Raw genomic sequence first — 18,312 nt, 5'->3', positions numbered from 1 at the left:
ATAATGCAAGTTATTAAGAAATAGATGCTAGACAAAATAGTTTGTGGAATCCCATATAATGTTTTTAAAGAAAGACTGCTCCATGAAAAAAGATTTAATGCTAGAAAAGGCTGTTAATATGTGTAGGGCAGCAGAGATCACACGAGCCCCAGCTAAGGAGCTGCACAGAGCAGAAACAACATTCCATGCTGTGAAAATACAGGGGCAGAGCACAAGGTGTTTCCCAAAGCAACAGCATGGCATCAAGATGGGCTTAAACTGCAAATGCAGCAAAAGTGGAGGCAGGCTCATTCCAGAGATGTGTCCTGCTTATGGAAAGTCCTGGAATCATTGGGAGAAGAAGAATCATTTTGCAAGGTGCAACAAAGCTGGGACTACCAGAAGAAAAGTGCACACGGTTGCTAAGGAAATGGAGGAAGTCCTTGTAGGTTCTCTGCAGATTGCTGCTGCTGGTAAAACAGAATGGATTGTTCCAGTGGTTGTGAATGAGACAGTAGTTCCATTCAAGCTTGACACTGGAACCCAGATGAACCTGTTGACTATGGATGATTATAAGACTCTCAGAGTAAAGAGCCAGATGTACTCAGTGATTTTAAAAGTTTACTCCTGAAGCCTTAGCTCAGGGTAGATAAAGCCACTATGGAGGTTTGAGATCAGCATTTTCCTCCTCTTAGGTGAGCTGTCAACCATGGCTGTTGAGCCCCGTCTGCCCAAAGCAACTGGTTTTAAGGCACCAGTAACTCACGTTTGCCCCTTCTCCTGTCAGTAGAAAGATTTCCGCTTGGCTTAGTAGATAAGCCACATGTGAAGACCAGGAGCTGGGCTTGGTTGTCAGAGGCTATTTGAGACACAAGTCATTGAGAGCCGTATGGCCAGATTTGGGAACAGCTTCTTTCCAACTGTGATAAGACTGCTGGATGGATCCTGACCTGGATCTGGGCCGTACCCTCCAAATATCCGGACCTGCCTCTTGGTTTCTTTGCACTACCTTACTTTCCCTTTTCTATTTTCTCTATTTATGATTTATAATTTAAATTTTTAATATTTACTATGGATTTGTACTCCAGGGAGCGCGAAGCGCAGAATCAAATATCGCTGTGATGATTGTACATTCTAGTATCAACTGTTTGGCGACAATAAAGTATAAAGTATAATAGGTAATGGGAGCTCATGCTCTCTATCTCCTCCGGCTATGACAAGCTTAGGGAACTATAGATCAGGGGTTCCCAACCTGGAGTCCAGAGTCTCCTCACATAATGGTAAGGCTCCACGGCATAACAAGGTTGGGAACCCCTGCTATAGATCATCTCAATGTCATTAAATGGCAAAGGTAAGGTTTGCAGAAGACAGCAGATGCGAAAAGTAAGTAGCAAAGATGGGCAACAAATACATAGAAATATAGACAGACGGAAGAAAAACTTGGGCAAATGATGATGGTAAAGTTGGTCTGAAGGATTGCGTTGCTCAGCCTTTTGAAGGAGACAGCACAATCTTCCAAAAAGGATTGCTGAGCAACAAAATCTGCCGCTGTCTTTAAGGAGCTTGTACATTCCCCCCATGACCGCATGGGCTTCCTCCAGGTGCTCCAGTTTCACCCCACAGTCCAAAGACGAACCGGTTGGTAGGTTAATCGGTCATTGTAACTTGTCCTGTGATCAGGCTAGGATTAAATCGGGGGTTGCTGGGCAGTGTGGCTCAAAAGCCTATTCTGCGTTGCATCTCAATAATTATTTTTTAAAATCAAGACAGAATTTATTTTAATTTCTTATGGCAAAGGAATCAAGAGTTAAATCTTAATGCACAAAGTAAAAAAAAACTACAGTTATTGGAGATCTAAAATAAAAAGATAAAATGTTGGAAACATTCAGCCAGTCAGGCAGTATCTGTGGATAAAGCAGAATTAACACTTCAGGTCAAAGACTGTCAGAACTGAGAAAAACAGGAAAGTTACTTTTTATATTGAATTGCACCATCACAGCCTGGCATGTAAACACCAATGCCTTTGAATGGAAAATCCTACAAAAAGTAATGGATTTGGCCCATTACATCACAGGTAACGCCCTCTCAACCACTGAGCACATCTACATGAAGTACCGTCATAGCAAAGCAGCAGCCATCATCAGAGATCCTCACCAGCCAGGCCATGCTCCTTTAGTTACTAACCCTTGACCATAAGGTTCTTGAATAAAAAGGGATAACTGCACTCAACTTCACTTGTCCCAACATTGAAATGTTCCCACAACCAATGACCTCACTTTCAAGGACTCATGTTCTCGTAATTTATTGCTATTGATTTATATTTGCAAATGCACAGTTTGCACCCTGGTGTGTTGATCCTATTATAGTTACTATTCTATAGGTTTACTAGTATGTCCACAAGAAGATGAATCTCAGGTTTGTATATGGTGACATGCATGTACTTTGATAATAAACTTTAATCTACAGAGAAGATGCGGGGAGGAGTGACAGGTTGAAGCTAATTGCACTATGGGGACAAGTTGAGGAGGTCAGGTTAGTGGGGGCTATTGGAGAGAAAGAACATTTTAAAAACCTGAAATGAGGTCAATTAAAAGTAAGAAACAGACATCAGAAGTTGTGAAATGCAGGGCTGTGGAACGTACTCAGGTCAAGCTATGAAACGAGAGGATGACTTGGAGCATAAATGGACAGATCTGATACAGTGCATTGTATGAAGTTGTAGTGTCTGACATTGTTAGAAGGCTGCAACTTACTCATCAGTAGATGAGGTGCTGTTTGATAAGCTTCCATTTGGGCTTTGTTATAATAACATAAGAAGCCACAGACTGATCAGTCAGTGCAGGAGTGGGATGGAGAATTAAAATGGCAGACAGCAGGGAGCTCTGAGCTGACCCTGCCACCTGAACACAGGTACTCCTCAGAGTCATACGTTTGTATAGCACAGAAACAGGCCATTCAGACCACTGCATCTATGCTAACAATCAGACCTATCTAACATTCACCTACTATTTGACCATAAGATCATAAAATATAGGAGCAGAATTAGGCCATTTAGCCCATTGAGTCTGCTCCACCTCTCAGCTCCAATCTCCTGCTTTCATCCCTTCATGTCCTGACTAAACAAGGATCTATCAACCTCTACATTAAATATATCCAATGACTTGGCCTCCACAGCTACCTGCAGGAACGAATTCCACATATTCACCGCTCTCTAGCTCAAGAAATTCCTCTTTATCTCCACTCTAAATGGACATCGCTCTATTCTGAGGCTGCGTCCTCTGGTCTGAGTCTCCCCCCTCCTCTCCAGATCTACTATATAGAGGGCTTTCATCATCTGATATTTTTCAATGAGATGCTCCCTCATTCTTCTGAATTCCAGTGAGTAAAGGCCCAGAGCCATCAAACACTCCTCATATGACAAGTCTTTCAATTGCAAAATCATTTTCATGAACCTCCTTCGAATTCTCTCCAATGTAAGCACATCCTTTCTTCCTTTCACTAGTCAGCATTAATTCCATGCCCCTCTGTGCCCTACTAAGATACCTCTAAATGCTGCCATATAATCCAGAATTGGTTCCTCCACATTGTGTACTATAATTGCAATATGGAAGAAATGCAAAGGAAGTACATTTATTTGGGAACACTGACCAGGTCTCCGGATTGTGTGTAAAAGAACAAGTGTCACATCTCATATGCCTTGTTATAGCACTTTCTCATGCAACAACTAATGTTCTAATTTGATAAATTTTCTTAAAAGTGCTAATTACTCAGAACAAGAGATATAACAAGTGCACATACTCACTGCATGAAGATACACAGCCTCATTCAAATTCTAGCAAAGCTGAAAATTTATTCTATTCACTTTTCACCCAATATTATTAAACTATATATATTTTATGTAATAAAGATTAGACTATAATCACATCAGCAAGATTTCAATGATCGACGAAAACGTACAACAGATATTGGAAGGACACAAAATTAGTTCAGCACTTGCCTCATCACTCATCAGTGTTGCTATCGACCGGCCAATCTCATGATATTGAGGACCCTTACCAAGAGGACCCAAGAGAATAAACAAGAATCTGTGGGAGAAAGAAACAGTGATGTGAGTAAAGTAATCAACATCAAAAATGAAAAAAATCTGGCAGCTATTAATCTCTTTTTACACTGGTCAGTTCCACTGGAAACATTATTTGTTGATCAACACACACAAAATGCTGGAGGTACTCAACAAGTCAGGCAGCATCTATGGAGGGGAATAAACAGTCGACGTGTCGAGCTGAGACCCTTCACCAAGACTGGGAAGGGAGGAGGCTGGCTGTTTACTCCCTCCTATAGAAGCTGCCTGACTTGCTGAGTTCCTCCAGCATTTTGTGCTCTTTCCAGCATCTGCAGACTCGCTTGTGGTTATTATTTGTTGATCATTTATTTTCTAACAGCATTATTTGAGAACCATAATCATAAACAGTACTAACAGAATAATTTATGCTAGTTACATACTAAATGGGATGGTTTTTTGAACCAACATGTCGAGGAACCGACTAGAGAGCAGGCTATTCTGGACTGGGTTTTGAGCAATGAGGAAGGGTTAATTAGCAATCTTGTCGTGAGAGGCCCCTTGGGTAAGAGTGACCATAATATGGTGGAATTCTTCATTAACATGGAGAGTGACGTAGTTAATTCAGAAACAAAGGTTCTGAACTTAAAGAGGGGTAACTTTGAAGGTATGAGACGTGAATTAGCTAAGATAGACTGGCAAATGACACTTCAAGGATTGACGGTGGATATGCAATGGCAGGCATTTAAAGGTTGCATGGATGAACTACAACAGTTGTTCATCCCAGTTTGGCAAAAGAATAAATCAAGGAAGGTAGTGCACCCGTGGCTGACAAGAGAAATTAGGGATAGTATCAATTCCAAAGAAGTAGCATACACATTAGCCAGAGAAAGTGGCTCACCTGAGGACTGGGAGAAATTCAGAGTTCAGCAGAGGAGGACAAAGGGCTTAATTAGGAAGGGGAAAAAAGATTATGAGAGAAAACTGGCAGAGAACATAAAAACGGACTGTAAAAGCTTTTATAGATATGTAAAAAGGAAAAGACTGATAAAGACAAATGTAGGTCCCCTGCAAACAGAAACAGGTGAATTGATTATGGGGAGCAAGGACATGGCAGACCAATTGAATAATTACTTTGGTTCTGTCTTCACTAAGGAGGACATAAATAATCTTCCAGAAATAGTAAGGGACAGAGGGTCCAGTGAGATGGAGGAACTGAGCGAAATACATGTTAGTAGGGAAGTGGTGTTAGGTAAATTGAAGGGATTGAAGGCAGATAAATCCCCAGGGCCAGATGGTCTGCATCCCAGAGTGCTTAAGGAAGTGGCCCAAGAAATAGTGGATGCATTAGTGATAATTTTTCAAAACTCGTTAGATTCTGGACTAGTTCCTGAGGATTGGAGGGTGGCTAATGTAACCCCACTTTTTAAAAAAGGAGGGAGAGAGAAACCGGGGAATTATAGGCCGGTTAGCCTAACGTCGGTGGTGGGGAAACTGCTGGAGTCAGTTATCAAGGATGTGATAACAGCACATTTGGAAAGCGGTGAAATGATCGGACAAAGTCAGCATGGATTTGTGAAAGGAAAATCATGTCTGACGAATCTCATAGAATTTTTTGAGGATGTAACTAGTAGAGTGGATAGGGGAGAACCAGTGGATGTGGTATATTTGGATTTTCAAAAGGCTTTTGACAAGGTCCCACACAGGAGATTAGTGTGCAAACTTAAAGCACATGGTATTGGGGGTAAGGTATTGGTGTGGGTGGAGAATTGGTTAGCAGACAGGAAGCAAAGAGTGGGAATAAACGGGACCTTTTCAGAATGGCAGGCGGTGACTAGTGGGGTACCGCAAGGCTCAGTGCTGGGACCCCAGTTGTTTACAATATATATTAATGACTTGGATGAGGGAATTAAATGCAGCATCTCCAAGTTTGCGGATGACACGAAGCTGGGTGGCAGTGTTAGCAGTGAGGAGGATGCTAAGAGGATGCAGGGTGACTTGGATAGGTTGGGTGAGTGGGCAAACTCATGGCAGATGCAATTTAATGTGGATAAATGTGAAGTTATCCACTTTGGTGGCAAAAATAGGAAAACAGATTATTATCTGAATGGTGGCCGATTAGGAAAAGGGGAGGTGCAACGAGACCTGGGTGTCATTATACACCAGTCATTGAAAGTGGGCATGCAGGTACAGCAGGCGGTGAAAAAGGCGAACGGTATGCTGGCATTTATAGCGAGAGGATTCGAGTACAGGAGCAGGGAGGTACTACTGTAGTTGTACAAGGCCTTGGTGAGACCACACCTGGAGTATTGTGTGCAGTTTTGGTCCCCTAATCTGAGGAAAGACATCCTTGCCATAGAGGGAGTACAAAGAAGGTTCACCAGATTGATTCCTGGGATGGCAGGTCTTTCATATGAAGAAAGACTGGATGAACTGGGCTTGTACTCGTTGGAATTTAGAAGATTGAGGGGGGATCTGATTGAAACGTATAAGATCCTAAAGGGATTGGACAGGCTAGATGCGGGAAGATTGTTCCCGATGTTGGGGAGGTCTAGAACGAGGGGTCACAGTTTGAGGATAGAGGGGAAGCCTTTTAGGACCGAGGTTAGGAAAAACTTCTTCACACAGAGAGTGGTGAATCTGTGGAATTCTCTGCCACAGCAAACTGTTGAGGCCAGTTCATTAGCTATGTTTAAAAGGAAGTTAGATATGGCCCTTGTGGCTACAGGGGTCACGGGGTATGGAGGGAAGGCTGGGTTCTGAGTTGGATGATCAGCCATGATCATAATAAATGGCGGTGCAGGCTCGAAGGGCCGAATGGCCTACTCCTGCACCTATTTTCTATGTTTCTATGTTTCTAAATCCTTTGCTTTCATTGAATGATACTATAATCAAGTTACCAAGTCATTGCCAGATGCTTACACACTCGATTATAAAGTCATCTGAAATTTACTGTCTGGATACTATAATGTTTGTAACATACATTATTTAAATGGTTATTTTATTTATCTTTAATTAATGAATTAAACAGTCCGTTGGTGCTGCAGGGAAATCTGACAACAAAACACCGTGAAGAATATAATATTATCTTCCTATACTTTCACACTTTTGTTAGTAATGCCACAAGATTACTGTGCTGATACAAGGAATATAGCCTGAGACGTCCATGCTGGTAATGGGCCATTGATTACACAAATCTCCTTCCACATGTTACCTTCACATCCTCCCTATTTCCTTTACATGCGTGAACTTATCTGACTGTACTTCATCCATTCTTTTCAACTCAGTTATTTCAAGCACTAACATGTCCAGATCTCCATCATTCTCCCAGTACAATTTGCTAACAGTAAATGTATGTTTGTGAGACTTTCAGATTACAACACACAAGTGAAAACATCCACTGTCTGCCCAATCAATCCACTTAATAGTTTGTCTTCCTTGTCCAAGTAAATTAGACTGATTGTTCAATCTTCCCTAATGGGAACCAACCATTTTCGGCATCTTGCCTTGTCCTTTGGTAGCGTTTTATGATACTGAAACTAGATCTCTCAAGTATGGACTGTATTTCCACAAATATAGCACCGTGTTAACTTTACATCAGCAATCACCGATGAGGGTTCAGTTCCCAACACTGTCTGTGAGCAGTTTGTATGTTCTCCTCATGACCTCCAGGCACGTCAGTTTCCAAAAGGATTAGGGTTAGTGAGTTACGGGAATGCCACGTTGGCGCTGGAAGTGTGGCGGCTTTTGCTGACTGTCCCAGCGCATTCCTCAGTCTAGGCTGGTCATTGATGCAAAAACAACTCATTGCACTGCATGCTTCGATATTTTAATGGACATGTGACAAATAAAACTAATCTGATCTTCTCTATTTAATATAACCAACTTAATAAAACTACAGTCACTCCTTAATATTTAAAAAATATCAAATTAACTGAACACACCGTTTCCATGAAATATGTGTAAACAAAGCTAATTTATCAAACTGTTTCACAGTTTTGCTTAATGAATGTACACTACTCTTCTGCAATTCATTAACTACAAACTACGGGAGTTCAAATCCAGATGGTTAATTCTATAATCCTTTGCTCCCAGCATAGCATTGCAATTGAGAAGTGGGTCAGAGAATGAACAGAACACAATATTGTGTTTTCACATTGACCTGCTCTGTCTGTTCAGGCTGCTAAATTCATGGTCGTACAAATTACCCATTTAGAAAATGAGCGCTTCCAGGAAAATAAGTAAGTTTTCAAATTATCCCATGTAAGATTCAGATTTATCAACACCCTGTTAATAGTGGCATAAATTCTGCACTAGATGTAATAACAAAGATTTCAGAAGTCATCGATATTCAAGAGTAAATTGGACAGCAAACTCCAGCAAACATATATACAGTATCAGAATCAGGTTTAATCACAGGCATATTGTAATTTATTGTTTTTGCAGTAGCAGATCAATGTAATACATAATAATAGATATATATCAATATCTCTATACATAATTAGATATTATATATGTATATATAAAAATAGCTAAATTAACTAAGTAGTGCAAAAATAAGAATAAAAAAGTAGTGAGGTAGTGTTCATGGGTTCAGTATCTATTCAGAAATCTGAGGGCCGAGGGGAAGAAGCTGTTCCTGAGTCGTTGAGTGTGTGTCTTCAGGGTTCTGTACCTCCTTCCTGTACCGTCCATATACAATTGCAAAGTTCTCCTCTGCTCTATCTTGTTCCTACATCCAAATCTTGCACTGTATTTCTCTAAATAACACCGTATTCTAAAGTGAAGCTGTAAACATAGACAACTTGCACAAGAGACTTAGTAATTATTGCAAAAATTGTAGCCCCTCATCTTAATGGTAGTCTCATTGCTTCCGATTTTAATTGTTGTTAGTTTTTTTGAAAACTGATAAATTGAAATAAAAGTTGAAATAAAGAGTTTTCCTTTAAGTCTCCTTTGTCTCTTTCAGTCACAAATTTATTCCCCTCTTTTTATTTTTAGATTTATAAAATCTACTTTTAGATTGAATAAAATATTCCAAATGATAGGTACTTATTCAGAACCTGTGAACCTCAGACACATCGTTGCTTGTCTTGTTGACATTGGTTCCTAGTTGCTGTTAAAATGACTCTAGTTTTATACGTATATCTACAGTGCTGTGTAAAAGTCAGGCACACACACACACACACACACACATTATATATATGTAGCTAGGGTGCTTACGACTTTAGCACAGTACTGTTTTTGTCAATGTGGAGTGGAGAGCGAGGCTGTAAATCTGGCAGGTGCAAAGGATGTTGCTAATGATGAGGGTGGGGTGCGCGGGAAGGGTGTGGGACAGGTGGCTGAGAAGGAGCGCCAGGGTGGGGGGGTGGGTGATGATGCATGTGCAGACACACCTAGCCCTGATACACCAGGCAAGGTCATTTGATTTCAAAGAATTGGTTTACTGATCATTGCAGAACGTCTCTCTGGTGCTTCCTGCTCCCTCCCCTCTCCCTTCCCCTTTTCCCAACCATATTCCCCTCTCCCTGCCCCCTTCTCACTCTCAGTCCACAATGGAGACCTGTATCAGATTCAGGTTTATCATCACTCACATATGTCATGATATGTGTTCTTTTTTCACGGCAGCAGTACAGTGCAATACATAAAATGACTACAGTACTGTGCAAAAATCTTAGGCACCCTGGCTATATATATGCACCTCTGACTTTTGCACAATACTGTATTTATTAAAGTATTCAGCGTAAGTCTCTAAATTTAATATGTACCTGCCCTCAGAGTTTAACATCCAATGCTAATTGATCAACTCTGCCTCAAGAAGGCATAGCCTATCAAAGATCCTCATCATCAGGGCCAAGCCATATTCTCACAACTACCATCAGACAGATCCTGAAGTCCCACACCACCAGGTTCAAGAATGGTTACTTCCCTTCAGCCAAGCTGCACAACCCAAACCACCAGCTTAGAATAGCAACTCTGTGATTGCTGTGCATTACAATGGACTTCTTTTATTGTTCTAATTGTTACGTACCCCGTAACTGGGTTGCCAAACCAGCAGAAATGGATCACTCAGTTGGAGTCTGGAGTACTAGAACTAAGAAAGTTTTATTAAAGAAACAAGCAACACATTAATCGAAAGGATAATAAATGCAACAGTTCAGCGATGATAAACGCACATGTGCACAGAATTAAGATAACAGCATCAATCAAGCTCTATCGTTGTCTAGGGGTAAATGACCAATTTCAAAATGACTCAAAGTTCAGTCCAGTTAGTAGTTCAGTTCGCAGTAATCGTTGCCATGGCGGTGGACAACGTGGGGGAAGAGAGACAGAGAGAACAACTCATCATTCAGCACAGCTTCACTCACAGACCAGCGAGATTGCTCACGAGCAACTTTTGGGCGGGTCCTTGGTGATGTCACCTGAGGTCACCGACTGTGACCCCTCCTCCAGATGCGGTCGATCCTCTGCAGTGATCCCGGCACCCAGGCAAGGGCGGACACACACCGGGTTCCCGCTGATCGTACCTTTCCACCCTGTGCGTTGTCCGGTACTTCTCACCCACTCGTGAGAAGCGTACCGCTTCCAGGGTCTCGTTACCTCGGGTGGCGTGTGTGTCTGTCTTAGCGAACCTGTCCCTTTTTATCCCCCTGCTGGGGTATCGCCTGTCCATCACTTCAAACAGTTCAGGGTTCAAAGGGGGGAGCCGCTCCAGACAGCTCTCTCTCCCACATCCCCTCATTACACATCTCCAGACGCTGCTCCATTGTTCCTTATCTCTCCTTCCCCTGAGGGCAGGTGGCAGACCAACTGCTGATGCCACTGATGCTAGCCCAGGCCAGCAAACATCTTAATTTTATGTGTATTCTCGTAACATAATTATGTTCTTTCTTGGATAGTTTTGGATAATTTGTTCAATCAGCAACATGTGCCGGTGATATTAATTTATGTTTCTCTTTTGAATGATATCTTACTAATGCTATGTGCAGGTGATGCTGCTGCAGAGAAGCTTATTATAGCACCTGACTATTCATCTTCCTGTGTATATATAACAATAACTTGTCTTCTATCATCGTGTCTACAGAAACTTAATTTGAGATTCAGGACTATTCCTGTACACTGTTCAAATTAATTTTATTATCAAAGTACGTATATGTCACCATATACAATATTCATCTTTCTTCAGGCATAAACAGTAATCTAAGAAACACAATAGAATCAATGAATGACTGCATCCCACAGGGTGGACAAACAACCAATGTGCAAAAAACAAACTACGCAAATACAAAAAAATAACAAATAAATAAGCAAAAAATATCAAGAACATGAAATGAAGAGTCCTCAGAAGTGAATCCATAAGTTGTGAGAACAACACAGTGATGGGGCAAGTGAAAATGAGTGAAGTTATCCCCACTGGTTCAAGAGCCTGATGGTTGAGGGGTAACAACTGTTCCTGAACCTGGTGGTGAGAGTCCTGAGGCTCCTGTGCCTTCTTCCCGATGGCAGCAGCAAGAAGAGAGCATGTCCTGGGTGGTGGGGGTCCCTGGTGGTGGATGCTGCTTTTGATGTGCTCAATGGTGGGAGGGCTTTACTCGTGATGGACTGGTTCGTATCCACTACTTTTTGTAGAATCTTCTGTTCAAGGGCATTGGAGTTTCCATACCAGGCTGTGATACAACCAGTCAATATACTGTCCAGCACATATCTAGGGAAGTTTGTCAAAGTTTTAGATGCCCTGCTGAATCTTCGCAAGCTTCGAAGGAAATAGAAGCACTGCTGTGCTTTCTTCGCAATTGCACTTGTGTGCTAAATCCAGGAAATAATAACACCAAGGAATTTAAAGTTGCAGACCCTCTCTTTCTCTGATCCACGGATGAGGATTGGTTCATGTGCTTCTGATTTCCTCCTCCTGAAATCAATAATTCAGCTCCCTGGTCTTGCTGACATTGACAGAGAGGACGTGTGAAGGAGAATGAAATAATTGTCACTCTGGATCCAATGCAGCACAAAAATTCACAAAAGATAAAGACCATAAAAATAGATTTTAAAAACCACTAGAAATAGAAATGCATAACATAGCTTATATACATAGATTGACCGTAGGTCCATATAGTGATGCGAGACTGTACATAAGGTGGTGACTGACAGAAAATAATAAAGTAGTGGTGGAGTTAGTTGGTGGAGGTGTTGATCAGCCTTACTGCTTGGGAAAAGGAACTATTTTTGAGTCTGGTGGTCCTGGCACAAATGCTACGTAGCCTCCTCCCACTGGTTCAAGACCCTGATGGTTGAGGGGTAATAACGGTTCCTGAATGTGTTGTGTGAGCCCTGAGGTTCCTGTGCCTTCCTCCTGATGGTGGATGCTGCTTTCCTGTGATTTCACTCCATATAGATGTGCTACACGGAGGGGGACAAACTGTCCATGAACAGGGTGGCTAGGATCCTTCGTGATGTTGCTGGCCTTTTTCTGGCACCATTCCGTATATGTTCTTGACGGCAGGTAGGCTGGTGCTGGTGATGTGTTGGGCAGTTTAGACTACCTTTCGTAGAGACTTCCTGTCTGCAACAGTTTCCATACCAAGCAATGATACAGCGTGTCAGGAAGCTCTCTACTGCACATGCGTATTGATGTGCATAGTCCAGGTCTCTTCAGCCTTCTCAGAAAGTAGAGGCATTGATGAGCTTTCTGGACTGTGTAGGATGTGTCCTGGGACTAGGAGAGGTTGTGTGTGATGTGTACTCCCAAGAGTTTGAAACACCTTGTCGATCCACTGCTGTTTCACCGATGTAAATGAAAGTGTGAGTAGTACAAGTTCTCCTGAAGAACATAACTACCTCCTTTGTCATGGTGACATTAAGGTAATGGCTATCTGCCTGGCACCAGACTTCGAGCTCTTCCACCTCCTCTCTGGAGGCCATCACATCATAGTTGTGATTGTTCGAACATTTGACCATGTGGTCATGTGAAACCAGGAGCAGGGTGTACAGCAATTGGCCGAGCACACAGCACTGGGGGAGGGGGGGGCACCTGTGTTGAGAATATCAATGTTTCAATATAAATAATTTCCTTAATGTCCAACTGAAGACGAAACAATCATTAAACTAGCTTTTCTTTGATCAGCATCAGGTATTTCATAAATGCAAAACACAATTGCACTTGTAAAATTTTCTTTAAATCATACTACTTAAATTCATGCTAAAAACAGCAAGAAAAAAAGCTCAGTGCCGTAACAAATAGAAAAATTAATACGGTAAAGTAAATCACAAACTGGAGAAAGTTTGCAGATGCTGGAAATCCAAAGCAACACACACAAAATGCTGGAGGAACTCAGCAGGACGGGCAGCATCATATGAGAAGCGTAAACGGTCGATGTTTCAGTCTGAGACCCTTCTTCAGGACTGCTTCTAGACCCTTCGTCCTGAGGAAGGGTCTCAGCCAAAAACGTCAGCTGCTTACTCTTCTCCATAGACGCTGCCTGAGCTACTGAGTTCCTCCAGCATTTTGTGTGTGTTGAATTTGCAGCACCGTTACAGAGCAGCATGTATGATGTTGTAGGCATCACTGAATCATGGCTGAAAGGTGATTATAGCTGGGAGCTTAATGTCCAAGGATACACATTGTATTGGCAGGACAGGCAGAAAGGCAGAGGGGGTAAAAAAACAAAACTAAATCATTAGAAAGAGGTGGCATAGGGTCGGAAGATGTTGAACCATTGTAGATAGAGCTAAGGAACTGCAAGGGTAAAAAGACCCTGATGGGAGTTACATACAGACCCCCAAACAGTAGAAGAATGTGGTCTACAAATTACAATGGGAGATATAAAATGTATGCCAAAGGGGTAACGTTACAATAGTGATGGGGGATTTCAATATACAGGTAGATTGGGAAAATCATGTTGGTGCTGGATTCGAAGAGGGGAAATTTCTAGAGTGCCTACAAGATGGCTTTTTAGAGCAGCTCGGGTTGAGTCCAATAGGGGATCAGCTATTCTGGATTGGGTATTGTGCAATGAACCAGAATTAAATTGAGAGCTTAAGGTAAACGAATCACTAGGGGAGGTGATCATAATATGATCAAAATCACACAGAAGTTTGGGAAGGAGAGGCTAAGTCAGATGTAACAGTATTACAAAGGAGGAAAAGGAATTACAGAGGCATAAGAGAAGAGTTGGCTGGAACTGATTGGAAAAGAACACTGGAAGGGACGTCGGCAGAGCAGCAAATGCTGGAATTTCTGGAAGCAATTCGGATGGGACAGGATATCTACATCTCAAAGAGGAAGAAGTATTCTAAAGGCAAGATGACACAGCAATGGCTAACAAGGGAAGTCAAAACCAACATAAAAGTTTTTATATTGGCTTTGACTTCCCTTGATAGCCATGGTTCTTCAGAAACAAAGTGTAAAAGAGAGGTGAGAGTGGATATTGAACCACTAGAAAATGATGCTAGAGAGGTAGTAACAGGGGAACAATGAAGTGGCAGGCAAATTGAATAAGTGTATTGCACCTGTCTTCACTGTGGAAGACACTAGCAGTATGGTGGAAGTTCCTGGTAACAGAGGTCCTAATGATCTTTCAAGAATCACTGGGTTCTGGAATGCTTCTAGAAGACTGGAAAAATGCAAATGTCATTCCACTCTTCAAGAAGGGAGAGAGGCAAAAGAAAGGAAATTATGGACCAGTTAGTCTGATCTCATTGGTTGGGAAGATGTTGGAGTCGATTGTTAAGTATGTGGTTTTGGGGTACTTGGAGGCACAAAATAAAATAGGCTGCAGTCAGCATGGTTTCCTCAAGGAAAAATCTTTGAAGAAATAACAAGCAAAATAAACAAAGGAGAATTGGTTGATATTGTGTAACTGGATTTTCCGAAGGCCTTTGACAGGGTGCCACACGTGAGGCTGCTTAACAAGAATGAGCCCATAGTATTGCAGGAAAGATTATGGCATGGATAAAGCAACGGCTCGCACAAGATGCTGGAAGAACTCAGCAGGTCAGGCAGCATCCTTGAAAACGAACAGTCAACGTTTTGAGCCGAGACACTTCTTCAGGACTAACGTCTCAGCCTGAAACGTTGACTGTTCGTTTCCACGGATGCTGCCCGACCTGCTGAGTTCCTCCAGCGTGTTGTGCGTGTCGCTTTGACCCCAGCATCTGCAGAGGATTTTGTGTTTATAAAGCAGCGGCAGGTTGGCAGGAGGCGAGGAGTGGGAATAAAGGAAGCCTTTTCTGGTTGGCTGTTGGTGACTACTGGTGCTTCACAGGGGCCTGTTGGGACCGATTATTTTTAAGTTATATGTCCATGATTCGGATGATGGGATTGATGACTTTGTTGCAAAGTTTGCAGATAATAAAATAGATGGAGGGGCAGGCATTTTTGACAGATTAGGTGAATGGACAAAGAAGTGGAAGATGGAATACAGTGTTGGAAGTGTATGGTCATGCTCCTTGGTAGAAGAAATGAAAGGGTTGACTATTTTCTAAATCAAAAGAAAATACAAAAATCTGAGGCACAAAGGGACTTGGGAGTCCTTATGCAGGAGACTCTAAAGGTTAATTTACCATGCCTCACCTCCCCCTTGTACCCCATCTGAAATTTATTTATATTCACACATTCTTTCTCTCTCTCTCCTTTTTCTCCTTCTGTCCCTCTGACTATACCCCTTGCCCATCCTCTGGGTTTCCCCCCTCCCCCTTTTCTTTCTCCCTAGGCCTCCTGTCCCATGATCCTCTCATATCCCTTTTGCCACTCAACTGTCCAACTCTTGGCTCCATCCCTCCCCCTCCTGTCTTCTCCTATCATTTTGAATCTCCCTTCCCCCTCCCACTTTCAAATCTCTTACTAGCTCTTCCTTCAGTTAGTCCTGACAAAGGGTCTCGGCCCGAAACGTCGACTGTACCACTTCCTAGAGATGCTGCCTGGCCTGCTGCGGTCACCAGCAACCTTGATGTGTGTAGGTTAATGTACAAGTTGAGTCTGTGGTGAGGAAGGCAAATGCAATGTTAGCATTTATTTCAAGAGGACTAGAACATGCACGGATGTAGTGTTGAGACTTTGTAAAGCACTGGTGAGGCCTCACTTGGAGTATTGTGAGCAGTTTTGGGTCCCATATCCTAGAAAAATTGTGCTGAAACTGGAGTGCGTTCCAGTGAGTTTCAGGAAGATGATTCCAGGACTGAACGGTTTGTCATATGAAGAGCATTTAATGGCTCTGGGTCTGTAGAATGAGGGGTGACCTAATAGAAACCTATTGAATGGTGAAAGGCATTTACAGAGTGGATGTGGAGAGGATGTTTCCTATGGTGGGAGGGTCTAAGACCACGGGACACAGCCTCAGAACAGAGGGGTGTCCCTTTAGAATTTTGTTGAGAAGTAAGTTCTTGAGCGAGTGAGTGGTGAATCCGTGGAATTTGTTGCCACAGACAGCTGTGGAGTACAAGTCTTTATGCATATTTAAGGAAGAGGTTGATTATTGATTAGTCATGGCATATGGGGGCGGGGGCAGGAGACTGAAGCTGAGAGGGAAAGTGGATCAGCCAGGATGAAATGGCAGAGCAGACTCGATGGGCCAAATGGCCTAATTCTCCTATCTCTTATGGAATATAGGAAAGTATTGTTTGTCCTGTTTCTCACAAATTTTCTCATAATTAAACCTATCACACATTTTGGTGAGGTGTCATAAGGATGGTGCTAAAGGAAATACTACATTTCTCTCGCTCAATTTGATTTTGGAAATAAATATATTTATGATGTATTTTTGTTTATTATGCAATGAATGGCAACTTTGTATATTTAAGGTTTACAAACTATTCAGATATCACTAACTATGCAATTGATCAAAAACTAAGTCAAAAATTTGAGGTGATTTGCAGAATTAAATATAAATACACACACACACACACACACAAACGTACAAACTCCTTACAGGCAGTGGCAGGAATTGAACCCGGATCACTGGCACTGTAAAGCCTTGTGCTAACCACTACCATTACTGACCTAATATCAGCTCCTACAACAGTACTGTTCCATGGAATAATATTTGAATGGTACTTTCAATAACAATGAAACTTCCATGACAATACATCCCAGATCATTTCCACATGAGCAAAGTAACAGACACGCCCCAACAAATGCAAGCAAAAATAAAATTGAACATGACCAAAGAACAGTAGCCAGAAACAAACTTTCCACTATTTTAGCAGCTACACTCAGTGTGCAATTGAAAAGAGATTACTATTGATTCTTGTTTCCCCCATCAATAGCACACACAGCAAGCAAAATGTTTCCAAAACCACTTCGACAAAGAAATTGATCACTTCCCTGACCAGTTGGAAGTAAACAAAAACCTGAAGAGACCCTCCTGGGAAACAAGGTTATTTGTTTCCAATAGAAAAGATGTTAGTTCCGTGGAACTCCTAACCACACAACAAAGAACACAAACCACAGGGCAGTAAAACTTTGCAACTGTCTATGCAAAGAAAGCAAAATCCTATAATTAGTCTCTAAGGCAATGCCTCACTGAACATAAAATGCACAATCGAATAATTGTAGTGCATGTTACGCTGCAGTCATGTGACAGTGAAAAGGCACATGGTTGCTTGCCACACAGAAGCTGTAACCGGCATGAAAAGGGAAAGAATGAAGAGGAATATGAAACCCTTCCGTAACAGGAGCTCATGCCTGGAGGACAATAGTTCAAAATGCAGACAGAAGAAGCCTGAACACTCTCGGACGAAGAGGCCTCCTCAACCCAATATTACATGACGTTTTACATGCTAAAGATCAAAGGTTAACAGCAGGACAACTCAATAGTTACAATGCTTCCTTTGAATTACATATATTTTTCACACACCTCCTTCTAAAATAAATAAATAGTGCAAAAAAAGAATAATGTGTTAGTGTTCATGGGTCATTTAGAAATCTGACAGCAGGTGGGAAGAAGCTGTTCCACACCGAGTATGGGTCTTCAGACTTCTGTACCTCTGCCCAGATGTATCTACTTATACATGAACAATTCCCTTTCAAACCATGGTTTAGATCAGGGGTCCCCAACCTTTTTTGCACAGCGGACCGGTTTATTACTGACAATATTCTTGCGGAGAACCAGCCAACCCGGGGGGGGTGGGGGAGGGTTGCCAACAGACAAGAGTAGCAGTCAAATATGTTCTGTATACCCCGAGAAAGACTACCATCACCTTGAAGCCTTGTGTGGGCACCCGTGCGCACATGCGTGACCTGCGCATGCATGGATGTGCCGATTTTTTTCTGCAAA

At 42.1% G+C, this 18,312-nt stretch overlaps 1 protein-coding gene across 3 annotated transcripts in view; it reads right to left on the bottom strand.

Annotated features, from left to right (window-relative positions):
* The window catches only part of LOC134348634 (sodium-driven chloride bicarbonate exchanger-like), a 258,317-nt gene that overhangs the window by 68,909 nt on the left and 171,096 nt on the right, over nucleotides 1–18,312 (bottom strand). For all 3 annotated transcript variants that reach the window (XM_063052328.1, XM_063052326.1, XM_063052327.1), the window contains one exon: nucleotides 3,977–4,064. In XM_063052328.1, coding sequence (XP_062908398.1) covers nucleotides 3,977–4,064 — 88 coding nt within the window. The remainder of the gene's footprint in view (nucleotides 1–3,976; nucleotides 4,065–18,312) is intronic.

The sequence above is a fragment of the Mobula hypostoma genome, chromosome 6 (assembly GCF_963921235.1).
Source record: "Mobula hypostoma chromosome 6, sMobHyp1.1, whole genome shotgun sequence".
Lineage (NCBI taxonomy): Eukaryota > Metazoa > Chordata > Chondrichthyes > Myliobatiformes > Myliobatidae > Mobula > Mobula hypostoma.
The sequence above is the reverse complement of the archived record's forward strand: the minus strand, read 5'-3'. Positions and strand labels throughout refer to the sequence as shown.